Raw genomic sequence first — 17,412 nt, 5'->3', positions numbered from 1 at the left:
CAACATGGGGAAACCCCGTCTCTACCAAAAATATAAAAATTAGATACGTGATGGTGGCGCAACCTGTAATCCCAGCTACTCTGGAGGCTGAGGCAGGAGAATCGCTTGAACCCAGGAGGCAGAGGTTGCAGTGAGCTGAGATTGTGCCACTGCACTCTAGTCTGGCCAACAGAAGGAGATTTTGTCTCAAAAACCACAAAAACAAAAAAGCAGGGGGAACTGCAGAAGGGAAAGCCAGGGGCTGCATGGATTCCGGATGCTTTTGAAGGTGAATATAACATGATGATGATGAAGATGACAGAACAGTACAGGGTACTAGAGAAAACTGTCTACACTGCTGATAAATAAAGGGGAACCAACAAGTGAGACAGGAGAAGCTACAACTGCTTGGTTGCATAAAAATAATATTAGTTGACTTATTCATAGTAACTGCTTAGCAATTTTATCTAATTACGATGCAGCTCAGTGATGATGTGTATAATTATTGCAGACCAATGGAACTGATAACAATCCCAGGTACAGCTGATCTTTCTAGTGTGCTGTTAGTAGAGATTGGTCTCAGATTCCTTGTGGTAACAGTGGTGGGAATACTAATAATGATGATGACGTGTGTTACAAATGCCCACTCATTTAATTCTCACAAGAGCCCATATCCACATCACCTACCATCCTCTGGCCTGTTTTACAGAAGGAAGTGGTACACCTTGCTCCAGGCCCCACTGCTGGTGAGTGGCAGAGCAGATCCCCACCGCACTGGGCGTGAACCCAGGCTTCTGGCTCCAGTCCTTCAGCACTCTGCTACTCTGCGCCCCACATGATGGTGTTCACAGTGGGCCAGGATCCCCACTGCACTGGGCTGTGCCTCCTCTGCCCCGTGTCCCCTGCCAGTCCTCTCCTCACCTGTGTAGCTGCTGGAAGGAAGTGCATGCTGTGGTCCCCCATTGAGCTCTGGGGCTCCTTCTGCCTCTGCCACTTCCTCTTTCTCCTCCTCTTCCCGGACCTCAGGGGCTTCCTCCTGTGGCTGCTCCATGGCTGATCTCCCCTCGGCGCCACGCCTGCAGGCCCGGTCATAGCTCTGGCATCGTCTGGTCTGAACGCAGATGGACCTCTACAGGGTGGTTCCCATCAGCCTTGGCAGAGGAGAAGACAGGAAGAGGTCAGGTGAGGCAGTGACGAGGAAGAGGATGGTGGGAGTGAGGCACGCTTGGGGGCTGCTGTCATGGAGGGGGTTCTTCTGCTCCTGCTCCCTCCCCAGTCCCTGCAGTGCTATCCCATGGTCTCTGTTCCTGTATCACAAGTCACCTGCCCTATCACCCTTCCCACCTGGCTCTCGTAGTGGGTTTGTGGGGTTCGGAGCAGGCTCCATAAACCAGAGAGGTGACACACCACTGTGCCACCCTTCCCTGCCTCCTCTGTTGCCTCCTGTTCTGAGTCTTCAGGAAGCACATTGGAATGACTTGAGGGGCTTTTCCCAACTCTCCAGCCCACCTGGAGATCCATACATGCATCATGCCTCCCATCCCCGACCCTGTCCCTACCAGCACTCAGGCCCAAGAATCACGGCTCTCCTGTGCTACTGTTCCTGAAGGGGTGAGTCCCATCCTTTCAGTGGTTGGGTGTGGAAAAAAGACATAAAGTCCTGCTGTTCTCGGCTCATGTTGACAGATCTGCAACCATGGCCCTGCTCTAGACCTGCCAACTTGGCTGTACACTGTAGTCACTGGGGAGTTTTTAAAAAGACAGATGCCTGGTCCCAACCCCAGAGATTCTCCTTTGATTGGTTTGGGGAGCAGCTTGGACATTGGGGTTCTTATTTTTTAATTGTCCTGGTGACTGTAACGTGCAGCCAAGTTTGAGAACCACTACCAGCTTCACAGCACAGTAACTTCCAGCTGGTAGTAAATCATCCCCCTCAAAACATCTTAAGGCTACACATTCATTTCCACCAGGCCTTCCCTTGCTTGGACTTAACAATAACCTCGGGGCCTACTTGAGGGTGGAGGCTGGGAGGAGGAGAGGAGCAGAAAGAATAACTATTGGGTGCTAGTCTTAGTGCCTGGTGATGAAATAATCTGTATAACAAACCCCTGTGACACAAGTTCACCCATATAACAAACCTGCGTCTATACCCTGAACCTGAAATAAAACAATACAAAACTCTTAGCTGTTTTCTGGTGTTTTTGTTGCTGTTGTTGTTGTTGTTTTTTGAGACAGTCTCACTCTGTCGCTTAGGCTGGAGTGCAGTGGTGCAATCATGGCTCACTGCAGCCTTTATCTCCTGTGCTCAAGTGATCCTCCCACCTCAGCCACCCACGTAGTTGGGACCACAGGCGTGCACCACCACACCAGCTAATTTCTGTATTTTTTTTAGAGATGGGGTTTTGGTATGTTGCCCAGGCTGGTTTTGAACTCCTGGGGGGACAACCTGCTCACTTTGGCCTACCAAGGTGTTGGAATTACAGGCATGAGCCACTGTGCCTGACTTAAAAATAATTTGAATTATAATAAAATAAGAAGGCAAACTTAATAATGTGGAAGATGAGAGGGAGTGATCAACATTCAATCAGCTCAAGTCCCCTTATTTTTCAAAAGATGTCTCAAGATGCCGACATATAATTTCCAAATTATTACAGTAGAGTGGGAAAACCTGGAAAAGGTCATGTAAACCTCTAGCTTTGTGACTGAGGAAGCCTCACAGACAGGAGCAGACCACAGAGACACAACTAAATGAATGTGGGATCTTGGACCAGATCCCCAAAGCAGAAAGAGGGCAGTGGCAGAAAAACTGGTAAGGTCTGAACAGCACACTGACTTCGGTTAACAGTATTGTACCAGTGTTCCTTTATGTAAGATTTAATGTGAGTTGGGTAAAGGATATGTGGGGACTCTACGATCTCTGCAACTTTTCTGTAACACCAAACTTTTTTCAAAACAGAGTTAGAACAAAAAAAACTTTTTAAAAATTTGGTTTTCTGGCTTCTCTTGAAAATTGGGCAGACCTGGACCCTGGGCACCTGCAGGCCTCTGGCACCCACCCCCAGAGCCAAGCAATGCTGCCCACTGGTATGATCTCCACTAGTGGCAGTTTCTCCCCTGTGGGCTCTTTACTCATTACACTGCATTGCAGGGACTTGAAAGTTTGTTTAATATACATCAGTTCCTCAAGGCTCAGTCCCTGACCACTCGTCCCTGGATGGAAAAAACTTGGAAAGTTTTAAACTTGGAAAGCACCAGACCCAGAGCACAGGAAATGTTCACAGGTGTTGTCCTGCTCACTCCGTGGCTTTCTGCAAGTGGTAGCTGGGGCAGTCACTCCTATTTCTCCCCAGCTCCCTTCTCCTTCCTTCTAAGTCTCAGTCTTCTCTGGATCAGCAAACTGCCTACCTAAACATTCAGTTTCCCCAAGCTCTCTTGCAGCTACAGTGTTCATTGGCATAATTCTGATCAGCAATATGTGAACAGAAATCTAAAAGGAGGAGCTATTGAAAAAGCTATTATTTCCTAATAGAAAGAGACGAACTTCTGCCCTTTTCATCTTCCTGCCTGAAACAGGAATACTATGCCTAGAGGTGTAGCAGCTGCCTTTGGAGCAGCAGAAGACAGGGTAGGAGGGTGGGTGAAAAGTCCAAAAGCACCTGGCCACTGCGGCCTCTCAAAGCTGCTGGACCCGCCCTGCAATGCTGGCCTCCAGACTGCTTGTTAGGTGAAAAAAATCAAACTTGTTTTATTGATTGCCGGCACTGATTCCCAGATTTCTGTTGCATGCAACTGAACACAATCCTAATTTAAAATAGGAGACATAAAGACACTTAGCTCAAGAGTAGAGTGGGGTTCTGGGGTGGAAGTTGGCCACAATACTGGAAAAAGGACCCTGGCAATTACCGAGAGCAATGTGTGACTGCAGTGGCATTAGTCAGCTTTAAAAAAAAAAATTGCCATTATCCAAATAGCAAGTACCAGAAGCACCAATTCTTTATGCTCCACCAGATTGAAAGCCTGGAGATGGAAGAAGCAGGGGAGGGTGAGAAGGGAGGGACCCCGGGAGGCCTCAGAAGGGATGAGTCCCAAGAGAAGGAGCAGCACTGGTGACAAGGGTCAGATGGTGGGACTCCCGAGAGCCATGGTGCAGTGGTGGCAGAGCCCAGGGTGAGTGGGATGAGGCAATGAGAACACATTCTGTTTTTGGACCCATGTGGCGTGGGTGTCAGTGGACACGGGGAAATGCACACCAGGCTGTGCTGATGAGAACCAGGAAGAGGGGGACATGAAGATGTGGGGTCCCCACTTAACAGGCAGTATCAGAGGAGGAAAAGCCACAGTACTGCCTGGTATATATAATCAACAACACAGCCTCTGAGCCTCTGGTGACCCTGGGGAGGACCTGATGGAGCTCCCTGTCAGGATCAAATCCTGGAGGGAGGGGAGGGAGCTGACTGAGCTCCCTGTATGCGTCACGCTCCCCCTCAAGCCTCGCCAGCCCCCATAAGGCCTTATAGGCCCCCCTTGCAGGTGATAAAAGGGACAGGCCTGAGGATCCCAACAGGGCATCTTAGAGAACATGCTAGAGGATGAAGCAGAGAACAGCAGAGCTTTGGACACAGCGGGACTGGAGCCCAGCCAGGCCCTGACGGCTGTGTGCACTGGGCCGTGTTACTCAGCAGAGCCTCAGCTCCCACTCCCACATATGAGCTGGTAGTGGGTTTTTTTCACCAGAACCGGTAAAACTGTTCTCAGTTTTGGGAGGTGCAAGAGGTTGTCTCTTAGGCTCAGATGCAGTTCTGGACTCTGGCTGGAGTTTTGAATTTGGGACCAGGGTCTCTGGTTCCCATGCTGACATCTCTCCCTAGCCTGGAATTGTCTCTTCTGACTGTGGCCTCTCAAGGACACCAGCGAAGAGGGAGGGGAGCTGTAGCCTGGCTGTTCTAAAACCTACACACATCCCTTGGGCTGCTCCTATTTAGACTAAACTGCTGTGCTGCAGCCCATCCCTGCATTTTGCCAGAAGCCTGCCATTTTCATATGGCCTCACTGCTCCTTCTACAGCTGAGGTCTGCCATCTACCCTGAGCCAAGGTTGCTCCCTACACACTGTTCTCAGCTTGCCCAGCCAAGAGCAACCCTGACCCCAAGCTCTCTCCCCTGACCCACTGAACCTAGGCCCACTGACTAGATTTTCTCAGGTAGCTGCCACCCCACCCACCACTATTCCCGCAATGAACCCTATTCTCCTCTTCCTTTCTTCAGCCCTGGCACTAAAGATAGCGCAGCCTGGGCCAGGCATGGTGGCTCATGCCTGTAATCCCAGCATTTTGGGAGGCCGAGGCAGGCAGATCACATGAGGCTAGGAGTTTGAGACCAGCCTGGGCAACATGGGGAAACCCCGTCTCTACCAAAAATATAAAAATTAGATATGTGTGGTGGTGCACGTCTGTAATCCCAGCTACTTGGAGGCTGAGACATGAGAATTACTTGAACCTGGGGGGCAGAGGTTTCAGTAAGCCAAGATCGCACTGCTGCACTCCAGCCTGAGGACAGATCGAGACCCTGTCTCAAAAACAAAAAAAGTCCGGGTGCAGTGGTTCATGGCTGTAATCCCAGCACTTTGGGAGGCTGAGGTGGGTGGATCACTTGAGGTCAGGTGTTCAAGACCAGCCTGGCCAACATGGTGAAACCCCATCTCTACTGAAAATACAAAAATTAGCCGGGCACGGTGGTGCACGCCTGTAATCCCAGCTACTTAGGAAGCTGAGGCATGAGAACCGCTTGAACCTGGGAGGCGGAGGTTGCAGTGAGCCGAGATCACACCATTGCACTCCAGCCTGGGTGACAGAGGAGACTCTGTCTCAAAACAACAACCACAATATAGCCAGGCACTGGGTTTAATTTGTATGCTGGCAAAAAACCTTGGCTTTTTTTTTTTTTTTTTTTGGTCTGGCTCCCAGTGTTAGCTATCTCCCCTGTCCACCCCCCAGCACTATGCCAGAGCCAGAAGTCCTCTGATCATGTCACAGCTTTGTCCCACTTAAGAGGCTGGAGCTCCAGACCCTCAGACAAGACAAGGGCCCTGAGCCAGAATGAAGGGGCATGAATGCAGCAATGTAGCCCCTCACCAAAAAGTCGTCTCTAGCAAAATAATTTCTTGCGTGGCGTGTGGGGGAAGGGCAGGGGGGCTCACGCCTATAATCCCACCACTTTGGGAGGCTGAGGCAGGTAGATCACCTGAGGTCAGGAGTTCAAGACTAGCCTGGTCAACATGGCGAAACCCCACCTCTACTAAAAATACAAAAATTATCCGGGTGTGGTGGCTTGTGCCTGTAATCCCAGCTACTTGGGAGGCTGAGGCAAGAGCATCACTTGAACTCAGGAGAGGGAGGTTGCAGCGAGCCACAATAGCGCCACTGTACTCTAGCCTGGCAACAGAGCAAGACTCCGTCTCAAAAAATAAAAATAAAAGAACTTCTTGCAAAACAAATCCCTGGACTGCTCTAATTCGGACATACATGCATGTGTGCGTGTACACACACACACACACACACACACACACACACACACACACACAGCCTGCAGCGCACATGCAGCCCCCATGCTCCCATTGCAATACCCACTGTCTGGCTCCAAGAAGAAACTCAGCCCTTCGGAGAGCTTAGGTGCAGGGAGGGGCACGACTCCATCCATTGCCCATTGGCAGGTGGATTTCATGGGCAGTGGTAATTAGGAGCTTAACTCAAATGACCCAGAGCTCTAGAGACCTGGTCTGTGGCCAGAGCAACTAAGCCACCTGGGGCCCAGTCCCTCCCACCAAGTCTAGCTGTCTCCCTTCCCCGTCTCTGCTAGGAGTAGGGAGGGGCTCACTTTCAGGGCAGCCCTCTGTGCTCAGCTGGGCAACCCCCAAGTGCCTCGTACTCCTCGGGGTGACTCAGGTGTTTCCCTGATGCCCACTGGCAGGCTATACAGTGTGGGAACACTTCTGCCCTACCCAGGGGATGAGTGGGGACAGTCAGTGTGCCAGGGGCCTCCATGGGCTCCATCTGCCACATAGTACAGCCTGATGGGCCTTCATACTGTACTAGAGCCTAAGCTGGATCACCACTTCCATCACAATCGTACCAGCTTCCCTTCTCCAAGAACTTATTACACACCATGCTCTGTGTATGTTGGCAAATGTAATCCTCACAACAACCCTAAGAGGCAGGTACTATTATTATCCCCATTTAACTGATGTGGAAATTATGGCACAGAGAGGGAAAGTAATTGGCTCAAGGTCACACAGTAACTAGAGAAGCAGGATTTGAGTCAAGGCAGGTTGGCTCAAGTCTTAGCCACTCTACTGTGTGTCTCATATATGGTGCTGGGTAAGACTGGATCAGGAGCTGGCATGTCCTTGCCCAGCTGGGGCTCCTTAGCCTCAGTCGGGAGCCATCACCTCTGAATCCTCTGTCTGGCTGCCAGTCCCCAGCTGTTTCTGTCAAGAACTCCTTGGTCAAAGCCCTTCTGGACATTACTGCCAGAAAATGACCCCTGTGTGCTGAAAACAGCCACAAGCTCTGGTCCCTGCCTTCCTCTCCAGGCCTATCCTCCTGCTCTGCCCACCTATGTGCCTTAAGATCCCGCATCACTCCCTGAGCATGGAGGCTTGAACTGCCATCTGCCTGGAACACCGTCCCCTCCACTAGCTAAGACCTTCTCTCCTTCAAGACCTGCCTGCACCTCCTCTTCCGGGAAGCTCTCCTAGACTAGCTCCATTCTGTTCCTTCTCACCACAACCCCGACACAGGCCCTCCAAATCTGCAATCGCTACACCAAACTGCAGTGTCTGCAAACTGCTCTGGCCTCACCATGTTATCAGTTTCCCAGAGAATGCCCTGTATCTTACTGAAGTGGGTCCCAGCACCTGGCATTTAGTGGGTCCTCAACATACACTTGTTGAATGAATAAATATACTAAAAACATGAGCCTTAGCCACACTATTCTGAGTTGTAGCACTTGCCACAATTCATAGATACTCACAGTAATTCACAGATTACTGCCATCGAGATGCAATACTCCAAAGAAGTGAATTCCACCGGCTTCAGTCAGGCCTGGGTTCACACCCTGGCTCGTCCCTCTCACTCTATGACTTGGGGAAGACACTAAAACTGGGATGCTAGCACCTAACCTGAGAGGCTGCTGTGTGGAATAAGTAACGATGCAGTAACTTAACAGTGCCAGGTAGATAGTAAGGGTCCTACAAATAAGGACCACAGCGGTTGCTGCTATTATTATCACCCATGGCTTGTGTTAAGGGATTGTAGGGTGATATTCTAGCTCTAGAAATGTCCTAGCCTGCTGAAACCCAAGGGACCTCCACAGACAGAACTTCCCAGTTCCCTGCCTCACCATCAATTGTGGGGAGAGAACCGGCAGGGAGCCCCCTAGTCTGGGCACATGCTTCTTTTTTCAGGGAGAAGGGCCTAAACCTTCCTCCCCATCTTGCCCCACATGTGGGTGACCCAGTTGCTGTCATCTCCTTCCTCCCACACTGCAGCGGAATCAGGGGCAGCCTCTGGATACAAGACAGAGGTTGCCCCGTCTCCATGGCAGGTGCTTTTGGGATCAGAAGTGAGGGATGTCATGGGAGAATGGGTCTGCTGATTCTCTCCTAACCTTTCTTATCAATCATTAATCCAAGTGCTGACCTAGTGACCTGGTTTTCTAGGCCAGCAACTCTGCCGTGTTCTCTGCTTACTATTCGCCAATCCAGGTCACCCCACCCTCTTAAGAACACAGGAGAAGCCCAGGTGGCCTTCTAGCTGGCCAGAGTCAGCCCAGAGAGTCACCTGAGGCCAATCCCCAGGAGTGGCCTGGGGCTGGTTTTGTTCAGAGACTGCTGGAACCAGAGAAAAGACAGCCAGGAGGCCACCCATGCATTCCACAATTCTTCCCATTGCCCCAAGAGGCAGCCCCTAGGAACAACCAGCCTCCAGGACCAGAGAATGTCCTGGAGAAGAGACTAGAGACAGGAGGGTACTCTTCACCAGGGATGGGAAAGCTGCCACAGAAGGGGCCTTGGGTGTGCCCACTCACCCACCCGCAGTAGGGAGAGAGAGGAATCCAGATCCCTGCATCAGCTCTCCACTGGAAGAACTGACACGCTGACCGCCTCTGACCGCAGCCGCTGAAGACTGCGAAAAATCTGTGGTTTTCACAAAGAGAAGCTCAGCAATGTCAAAGCATGTACACATGCATAGAAACAAAACTGAAAAGACATGGCCACAAATGTTAAGGGTACTTTTCTCTGAGGGGTGGGGCTGTAGGTGATTTTTATTTTCTTAATTATATTTTCCTATGTTATCCAGTTTCTTCACAGTGAGCGTGGGATACCTTCATAATCTGGGGTTGGTTGGGGGAAGAGGGAGACATTTTAAAAAACAAATAAAATGCTGACAGATGCCAATGAGGTAAATGAAAGGCCTGCTCAGGTCCCAGAAGAGACCCAGATCTCTCCTACCGAAGCCTGAATGGGCCTGAGGCCCCTCACACTACTTGGAGAGGGCTTCCAGGGTAGGGTGTTTCTGCTGGCCAGCAGAGGGACATGCCAGGGACCGAGCCAGAGCCCTTCTGAGCTAAGACCACAGGGGCTATGGTTGTGGACACTGTCCCTGCCCCTTTGCTCTTCTTCTGGTCCCTGCCAGCTGGTTTCATTCACTTGTTCAACAAATATTTGTCAAGTACCTACCACCATGTGCCAGGCTACATTAGCCAGCAATGACCAGGGCTATGAAGGACAAATGCCAAGCACGGTGCGGCACTCAGAGCACATGAGTCAGGTGCGGATGGTCAGGAGAGGCTTTCTTGAGGACCTTCCTTACGTAGCCTTTGGCCCAGGCAGGCTGAGAGGGATTCCAAGGTGATGGGAACAGCGATGTGAAAAGGCCCAAGGAAGGAGGACCCAAGGAAGGAGGTCTGTGGGTAGAGAGAAGGGCTGTGGCTACAGGTCACTCAGGGTCTTGAAGGGTAAGCTGAGGATGTGGGTGTTTTTTCTAGGAGGAGCAGAGAGCCAAGGGGGTTATGAAGAGGATGGGAAGGAACAGAGCTGCATTTTTACAAAGACCTTTCAGGCTGCTGTGGAGGATAAGACTGAAGATGATTTCAGCCAGGCTTGGAGGAGCAATGGTTACAACAAACCTGGCAAGGGAGTCGGCGGGAGGGGAAGGCCACCTCCCGGAGCCCTGCAAGGTCTGGGAATCAGCTGCCTGTTGTGTTCCCGGGAAGACTCAGGCTCAGGAGTTGAGGGATGGGCCCCTGACTCAGAGCTGATTACCTCTCTGGCTGCCCCACCTGTGTCCTCACTGAGTAAAATGTCAGAATTAGATCATCTCCAAGGCCCATTCCTGCTCTGCCCAACGGGGCTCCAGCCTCCCCGAGGTCCTGGTCTCAGTGATTCCCGACTATGACACACACACACAAACACAGGTATCTGGGGAGCAGATGTGGCACTTGGCACTGCCTGGCATGAGGTCAATCGACATTTACCAGCCACATTCCCAGGCTTGACAACTATACCCAAGCCCCTCACACATCTGACACAGAGCTCTTGTGACCAGGATGCCAACCATAGGTCAACAGCCCTGCTCTAGGGGCTCTGTGGTTACAATGTGGACACCATCACTTGTACCTTTTTTCTTTTTCTTTGACAAGATCTCCCTGTCACCCAGGCTAGAGTGCAGTGGCACAATCACAGCTCACTGCAGCCTCGATTTCCTGGGATCAGGTGATTCTCCCACTTCTGCCTCCTGAGCAGCTGGAACCACAGGTGTGCAGCACCATGCCCAGCTAATTTTTGTATTTTTTGTGGAGACAGGGTTTTGCCATGTTGCCCAGGCTGGTCTCGAACTCCTGGGCTCACGTTATCCGCCTGCCTCGGCCTCCCAAAGTGCTGAGATTACAGGCATGAGCCACCATGCCCAGCTACCTATTTCTTTTAAAACAGTTAAGACTAGGACAGCCCTTTAAGGGTACCTGGATAGCTCAGTTGGTAGGGCATGAGACTCTTAAGTTTCGGAAGTGCTTTCAGGTACATCACACCTCATTTAATTGACCCAGTGAGATGAGTGAAGGCAGGGCTATTTCATTGATCACTACACTCCCTAATCTGAGGGAAGCTCAGACTGGCTCTTGCTGGCTTGTGAATGCTCTGGGTGAGGAGACGAAGGCTGGGGGTAAGGAGAAGGGCAGCAACTGAGTGGTGGCCAGCAGGCCCCACGAGAGGCAATAAAACTCTGGCCCAGGAGAAATGGGACGTGCAATTGCGGCGGGGAGGCACGAATAGGGATCTGTAGGGCTGAGTGACTTCTCAACCTTCCCAGGGAGACAGGAGACACGGAAAAATCCCACAGCTAAGCTATGATTGGCTAGTCTGTCCAGGAGAACCCAGGGATCTCAAGTTCAAGTCTCACCTAAAAGCATTCATGTTCGTTGACCCTATACTTCCCCTCAGAGGAAAACACACTGAGCTGTTCACTGCAATGTTATTTATAATAACAAAAAATCAGAAATGGCCCAATGCCCAATATTAGAGGAATGGTTAAATATATTAGGGCACATCCAGGAAACTGAGTATTACCTAGTCATTAAACTCATGTTTTCATAGAATATTTAATAACTTAAGTGAAAAATACAATACGAATTTACATAAAGATCATGATTCCCATGAAAATGACAAAAGAATAGAAGAAAGTTTCCCTGTATGAATAGAGTGGTAGGTGGTTTTTTTTTTTTAATATCATTGTACTTTTTTTTTTTTTTTTGAGACAGAGTCTTGCTCTGTCACTAGGCTGGGGTGCAGTGGCGTGACCTTGGTTCACTACAGCCTCCACCTCCCAGGCTCAAGTGATCCTCCTACCTCAGTCTCCAGAGAAGCTGGGATTACAGATTCATGCCACAACACCCAACTAATTTTTGTATTTTTAGTAGAGATGGGTTTTCACCATGTTGGCCAGGCTGGTCTTGAACTGAACTCCCCCTGGATCACAAGTGATCCTCCCACTTTGGCATCTCAAAGTGTTGGAATTACAGGCATAAGCCACTGCACCCGGCCTTTGTGTTTTTGTTTTTGTTTTTTTGTTGTTGTTGTTGTTGTTTTTTGAGAGTCTCACTTTGTCGTGCAGGCTGGAGTACAGTGGCATGATCTCAGCTCAGTGCAAACTCTGCCTCCTGGGTTCCAGTGATTCTCCTGCCTCAGCCTCCTGAGTAGCTGGTATTACAGGCGCCTGCCACCACACCCAGCTAATTTTTGTATTTTTAACAGAGATGGGGTTTCACCATGTTGGCCAGGCTAGTCTTGAACTCACCTCAAGTTATCCACCTACCTCGGCCTCCCGAAGTGCTGGGATTACAGGTGTGCGCCACCATGCCCGGCTTTTTTTTTTTTTTTTTTTGAGACAGGGTCTCACTGTTGCCCAGGCTGGAGTGCAATGGCTCCATCTCGGCTGACTACAACTTCTTCCTCCCGGATTCAAGCAATTCTCCCACCTCAGACTCCCATAGCTGGGACTACAGACACGCATCACCACGCCCGGCTAATTTTTATACTGTTTGGTAAAGTCAGGGTTTCACCATGTTGGCCAGGCTGATCTTGAACTATGACCTCAAGTGATCTACCCGCCTTAGCCTCCCAAAGTGCTGGGATTACAGATGTAAGCCACCACGCCCGGCCAATGTCACTGTACTTTTAAACTTTCGGTAACAAACACTTATGATCTTCATTTTATTTGACCCACGACAGCATGTGATATGACTGCTTGATCCCTCCTCCTCTATGACTTCTCTTCATTTGGCTTCCTCCCAGATTTTCCTCCGATGTCACTGGCGGCCCTTTATCAATCTCCTTTGTTGGCCCCAGTTAGCAATTTTCTGCCTAATCTCTAAAGGGCTCCTTCATTCTCCATCTATGCTCCCTCCCTTTATGATCTTATGCCGGCTTGTGCCTTCCAATGCCTGTTGTATGCTGATGATTCCCCAGTTTATTTCTACAGGCCAGCTTCTCTGACACCTCCACACAGATGTCCAATGGCAGCACAAGCCTAACACAACCAAAACCGAGCCCTTTACCTTCCCCAGTGGTCTCTCTCATCTCAATGAAAACTTCAACCTTCCACTTAGAGTCAATGAATCCTGCTGGCTTTGCCGTTAATAAATATACAGAATCTAATCACTTCTCACCACCTCTACTGCTATGACCCTGGTCCTAGCCAACACCATCTCTTGCCTGGATTACTTTATCAGCCTCCTAACTGGCTTTTTGGCTTCTGCCTCCCGCCTTAGCACCCACTCTCTGTACAGCAGTCACAGTGATCCTTCTAAAATACAATTCAGATTCTGTCCTTCCTGTGATCAAATCCTTCCTGGAGCTTCCTACCTCAGAGAAAAAGCCCACTTAATACCTGCCAGCAAGTCCTTCTGGAACTGGCACCCCTGCCTGCTCCACTACTTCTGGTATATTAAGTATCAGGCACACGGCCTCCTGCTGGTCTCCACACAGCGGGCATATCCTGCCTTGGGTGGGCCTTTGCGGCCGCTGTTCTCTCTAGCTACAGTTCTTCCCCTACCCTAATTACCGATCTCCACAGCTCACTGCCTCACTTCCTTCAGGTCCTTTCTCAAATGTGGCCATCTCAGTGAGGCCTTCCCTGGCTTCCCTGTTTCAAACCTGCGCAATCCACCCTCAGGTACTTCCATCTCCCTTCCCTGCTTCAGCTTTCTCCGTCCGTCTTATGGCTATCTGGCAGAGTGTATATACATTTCCTCATTTGTTTAGTGCTTGTCTCTTCCTAAAGAATATAAGCCCCATGAGGCAGAGATTTTTGTCTGTTGTTAGATTCATATAATCCTCAAGTACCAGAGGAGCAACTGGCATAACTGGAAAAAGATGTCTGTTCACCATGTAACTTGAAGCAGTCCTGTAGAGATCATTGCTCCACGGGCTTCAGTTTTCCAGGGGTATCTGACCCTGCTTTCAGAGCATTCCAGACCCTTCAAAGGAGGCGCTCCTCAAGATGAGCATAAATTGGTAGAAAATGTGGTGGAGGGCAAATCTAGAAGCCTGAGGGGCCTAGCAGTGTCTGGTTAGTTCTTTTGCTAATCTGCCAAGTGATGTTGTGGTTGGCGGTTCTGTGGTGCGGTGGTGGCGGGGGGGGGAGGGCTTCATTTTTCCCATGGGGAGGCAGCACTGGTGCTTCTTCCTCCCTTAAACTCTACAATCCTCTTACTGAGCAGATCCCAAGGCTACTATTACTCAATGGAGGGAGGCCTCCCTGACTCAGAGTCCTAGGTCAGACCCAGGGTGGGGGTGGGGAGGTGTTGACAAATCCTTGGGTACCTTTAAAACATTTATATTTTCAGGAAGAAATATAAGACCAGTCAGTACCTGTACCTACTCACAGGACAGGCTGTGCACAAGGGAAGAGTGAAGGGCAGCTGACTCCTGAGTCAGATTTTTTTTTTTTTTAATAAAAACAATTTAAAGCAGAAGAAACAGGGCCGGGCGCGGTGGCTCATGCCTGTAATCCCAGCACTTTGGGAGGCCGAGGTGGACGAATCATGAGGTCAGGAGATCGAGACCATCCCGGCTAACACGGTGAAACCCTGTCTCTACTACAAATACAAAAAATTAGCCAGGTGTGGTGGCGGGCACCTGTAGTCCCAGCTATTCGGGAGGCTGAGGCAGGAGAATGGCGTGAGCCCGGGAGGTGGAGCTTGCAGTGAGCCGAGATCGTGCCACTGAACTCCAGCCCAGGTGACAGAATGAAACTCTGTCTCAAAAAAAAAAAAGAAGAAGAAATAAAATACTTAAGAGTTTCAAAGAAGAAAATAAAGATTGAGGGGTAGGGTATTCTAGGTAGGGGAAATACAGGATCCTAGGCCCAGGAGAGGAAGATGGAGAAAGAAACGAGGAGACAGGGAGGCAGGGAATGGAGAAGGCTGGGGAAGCATGTCATACCAGATGCATGCAGAAGACCTTCTACAACTCTTCTTCCATGAAGCCTACCCAGCTTCCGTGTGAATCAAACAGTGCATAGCACCTAAGTGTGCCAGGCATTATTCTAAGCTGCTTTCATGGAGCAACTCCCTTAGGTTTTAAAAGTGGACTATAAGGCAGGTACCCATTATCCCCATTTACAGATGAGAAAATTGGAGCATGGAAGAGTGAGGTAACTTCCAAGACTGTAGGAGCCAGGAGCCAGTAAGCCATCAGAGCAGGAGCTCTTAACCACTCTACTGTACTGCCTCTCACTACCATTCCTGAACTCGAATGCTAAAAAGGTGTTCTATATCCTGACCGATTAGACTCTCCCTTCAACTAACTGCCATTCCTGGTCCTTTCGTGCCTGGTCCTGGTCACCAAGTCTTGGCCTGCACCTTTTCCTCCCCAAACCCATCTTCTCTAGGTGAAACCTCTGTCACTGCAGCATTTGTCATTTGACAGGTTCCCAAACCCTGTTCCTTAGTTCATCATGTCCTCTTGATGTGTGGCTCCTAACACTCCCAGGAAGTAAGATGAAGTTAAAGTGTTGAAATGACACGTCCCACTGCTTACAGTCCACTACGACTCCCAGGCAGACCAGTCGTCACTGCCTGAACATCAAGTCAGACCTTCCTGTGCTTACGGAAATAGAAGGGGGTCCCTTTACATCCACCCATTCCAAAGTTTATCCTGTTGCTCCTGACCTGTTGTTAGAGCTCTTTGAGGGTTTTCTAAGCCCGATTCTGTTCTCCAAAGCGCAAATAATCCCTCGTCTCATATCATCTGTAAACCTGAAGAGTATGTCTTCTACCTCTTCTCCTAAGTCAATCAGGGACTTTCCTCAAGCAGTCATCTGTCTATTAACCTTTGGATAAGGCAGTTCAATGCATCTGAAATCCAATGCCTTGCACCCCCCTCTCTATCCCAAGGTGCGAAGATAGCGAGTGGGCTACAGTGGAGAGAGCACTAGTGCTGAATTATATGACAGGTATGCCCCCAGCCCTGTCTTTACTACGCTGTGTACCTCTGGGCAACCCGCTACCCTCTCTGTGGCTCAGCCTTTCTATCTGTGACATGGGACTAATGACCATGGGCCTTCTTTAATGGCAGTGGCAATGCTGAGATGAGGGAGCAAATGTAAACGACACTTGTATTATACACACCAAAATGTTATCTCTTAGGGGTCATCTCTATTTTTTTTTTATTGCTTACCTGTTTTTTTTTTTTTTGGCAGGGGGTGGGGAGACAGGGTCTCACTCTGTCACGCAGGTTGGAGTACACTGGCGTGATCTCGGCTCACTGGAACCTCTGTCTCCCGGGTTCAAGTGATTCTCCCAATTCAGTCTCCCAGGTAGCTGAGACTACAGGTGAGCACCACCACGCCCAGATAATTTTTGTATTTTTAGTAGAGATGGGGTTTTACCATGTTGGCCAGGCTGGTCTCAATCTCCTGGCCTCAGGTGTTCTGCCTGCCTTGGCCTCCCAAAGTGCTGGGATTACAGGCGTGAGTCACCATGACCTGCTGCTTATCTGATTTTTCTACATTTTCTAAAATGAACATGTGCTGTGTCTAGTAAGAATTTAAAAAAAAAAAAAAAGGTTTTACAAGCATGATATAAACGATTGTGGAGAATAAGATGAAGCAGAAAAAGCTGAAGACGCCTACCTCAAGATCCATGTCATGGAATTCTCTGCAGATGCCCAAGAGCAGCAGGTGACACAGACGTGGTGCCATGGCAGGATGGCCGTGACATACAGTTGAAGAAAACAGTGAGTGGCCGAGCTGCGCATCTGTGACACACTCATTTTGTTTAAGACACTGATGCAGAGCTACACACACTTGCCCCACAACCTAAACTACTGGGAGGGGAAACCAGTCTAAGAACAGGAGGGAAGGGAGAATGAGGGGGACTGGTGGGGAGATAAATACCTTTATTCATGTTTGTAGTTTAAATTGTTTTTAAAACGAGCATCAACATCTTTTGTAATAAAGTGGAGTAGAAGAGTCAGGAGTCTTGTAAATGGATCTCACTCGAGTAAAGGCAGCCCAGGAGCTGCAGGCACATAATGACACCAGTAAAGCAGCAAAGCTCTCCTGCTGCTCAATCTTACAGAAATGTTTAGTCTTGTTCTCAGTCCTCCTGTGCCTTTCCAAGTGCACGCCTAGCTGATTGCTTTCTAAGGTCCCATATAAGCACCCACTTAACAAATATTTGAGAAGCATGAAGTCCCCAAGAGAGGAAAGGAAGAACCAGAGTGAAAGGACAGATAAAACAAGAGGTTTCAAATCTTAGGGAGCCCAGAAAGACTTCTTAAGCATCAAAGCACCCTAGAGATTCAGAAAATTGGCCCATGCTGTCACCTCCCAATTCTCACATAATTCTGACAGCAGCTTCTGGATTTTATATTATA

At 49.6% G+C, this 17,412-nt stretch overlaps 1 protein-coding gene across 3 annotated transcripts in view; it reads right to left on the bottom strand.

Annotated features, from left to right (window-relative positions):
- Positions 1–17,412, bottom strand: part of PPARD (peroxisome proliferator-activated receptor delta) — a 91,988-nt gene that overhangs the window by 16,514 nt on the left and 58,062 nt on the right. For 2 of the 3 annotated variants that reach the window (XM_011986553.1, XM_011986555.1), the window contains exon 2: positions 901–1,130. The exons of the other annotated variant lie outside the window; for it this stretch is intronic. In XM_011986553.1, coding sequence (XP_011841943.1) covers positions 901–1,030 — 130 coding nt within the window. In that variant the 5' untranslated portion in view covers positions 1,031–1,130. The remainder of the gene's footprint in view (positions 1–900; positions 1,131–17,412) is intronic. 3 annotated transcript variants of the gene reach the window in all.

The sequence above is a fragment of the Mandrillus leucophaeus genome, unplaced genomic scaffold, assembly GCF_000951045.1.
Source record: "Mandrillus leucophaeus isolate KB7577 unplaced genomic scaffold, Mleu.le_1.0 Scaffold3, whole genome shotgun sequence".
Lineage (NCBI taxonomy): Eukaryota > Metazoa > Chordata > Mammalia > Primates > Cercopithecidae > Mandrillus > Mandrillus leucophaeus.
Note: the sequence above shows the minus strand (reverse complement) of the source record. Positions and strands in the feature narration are given on the sequence as shown.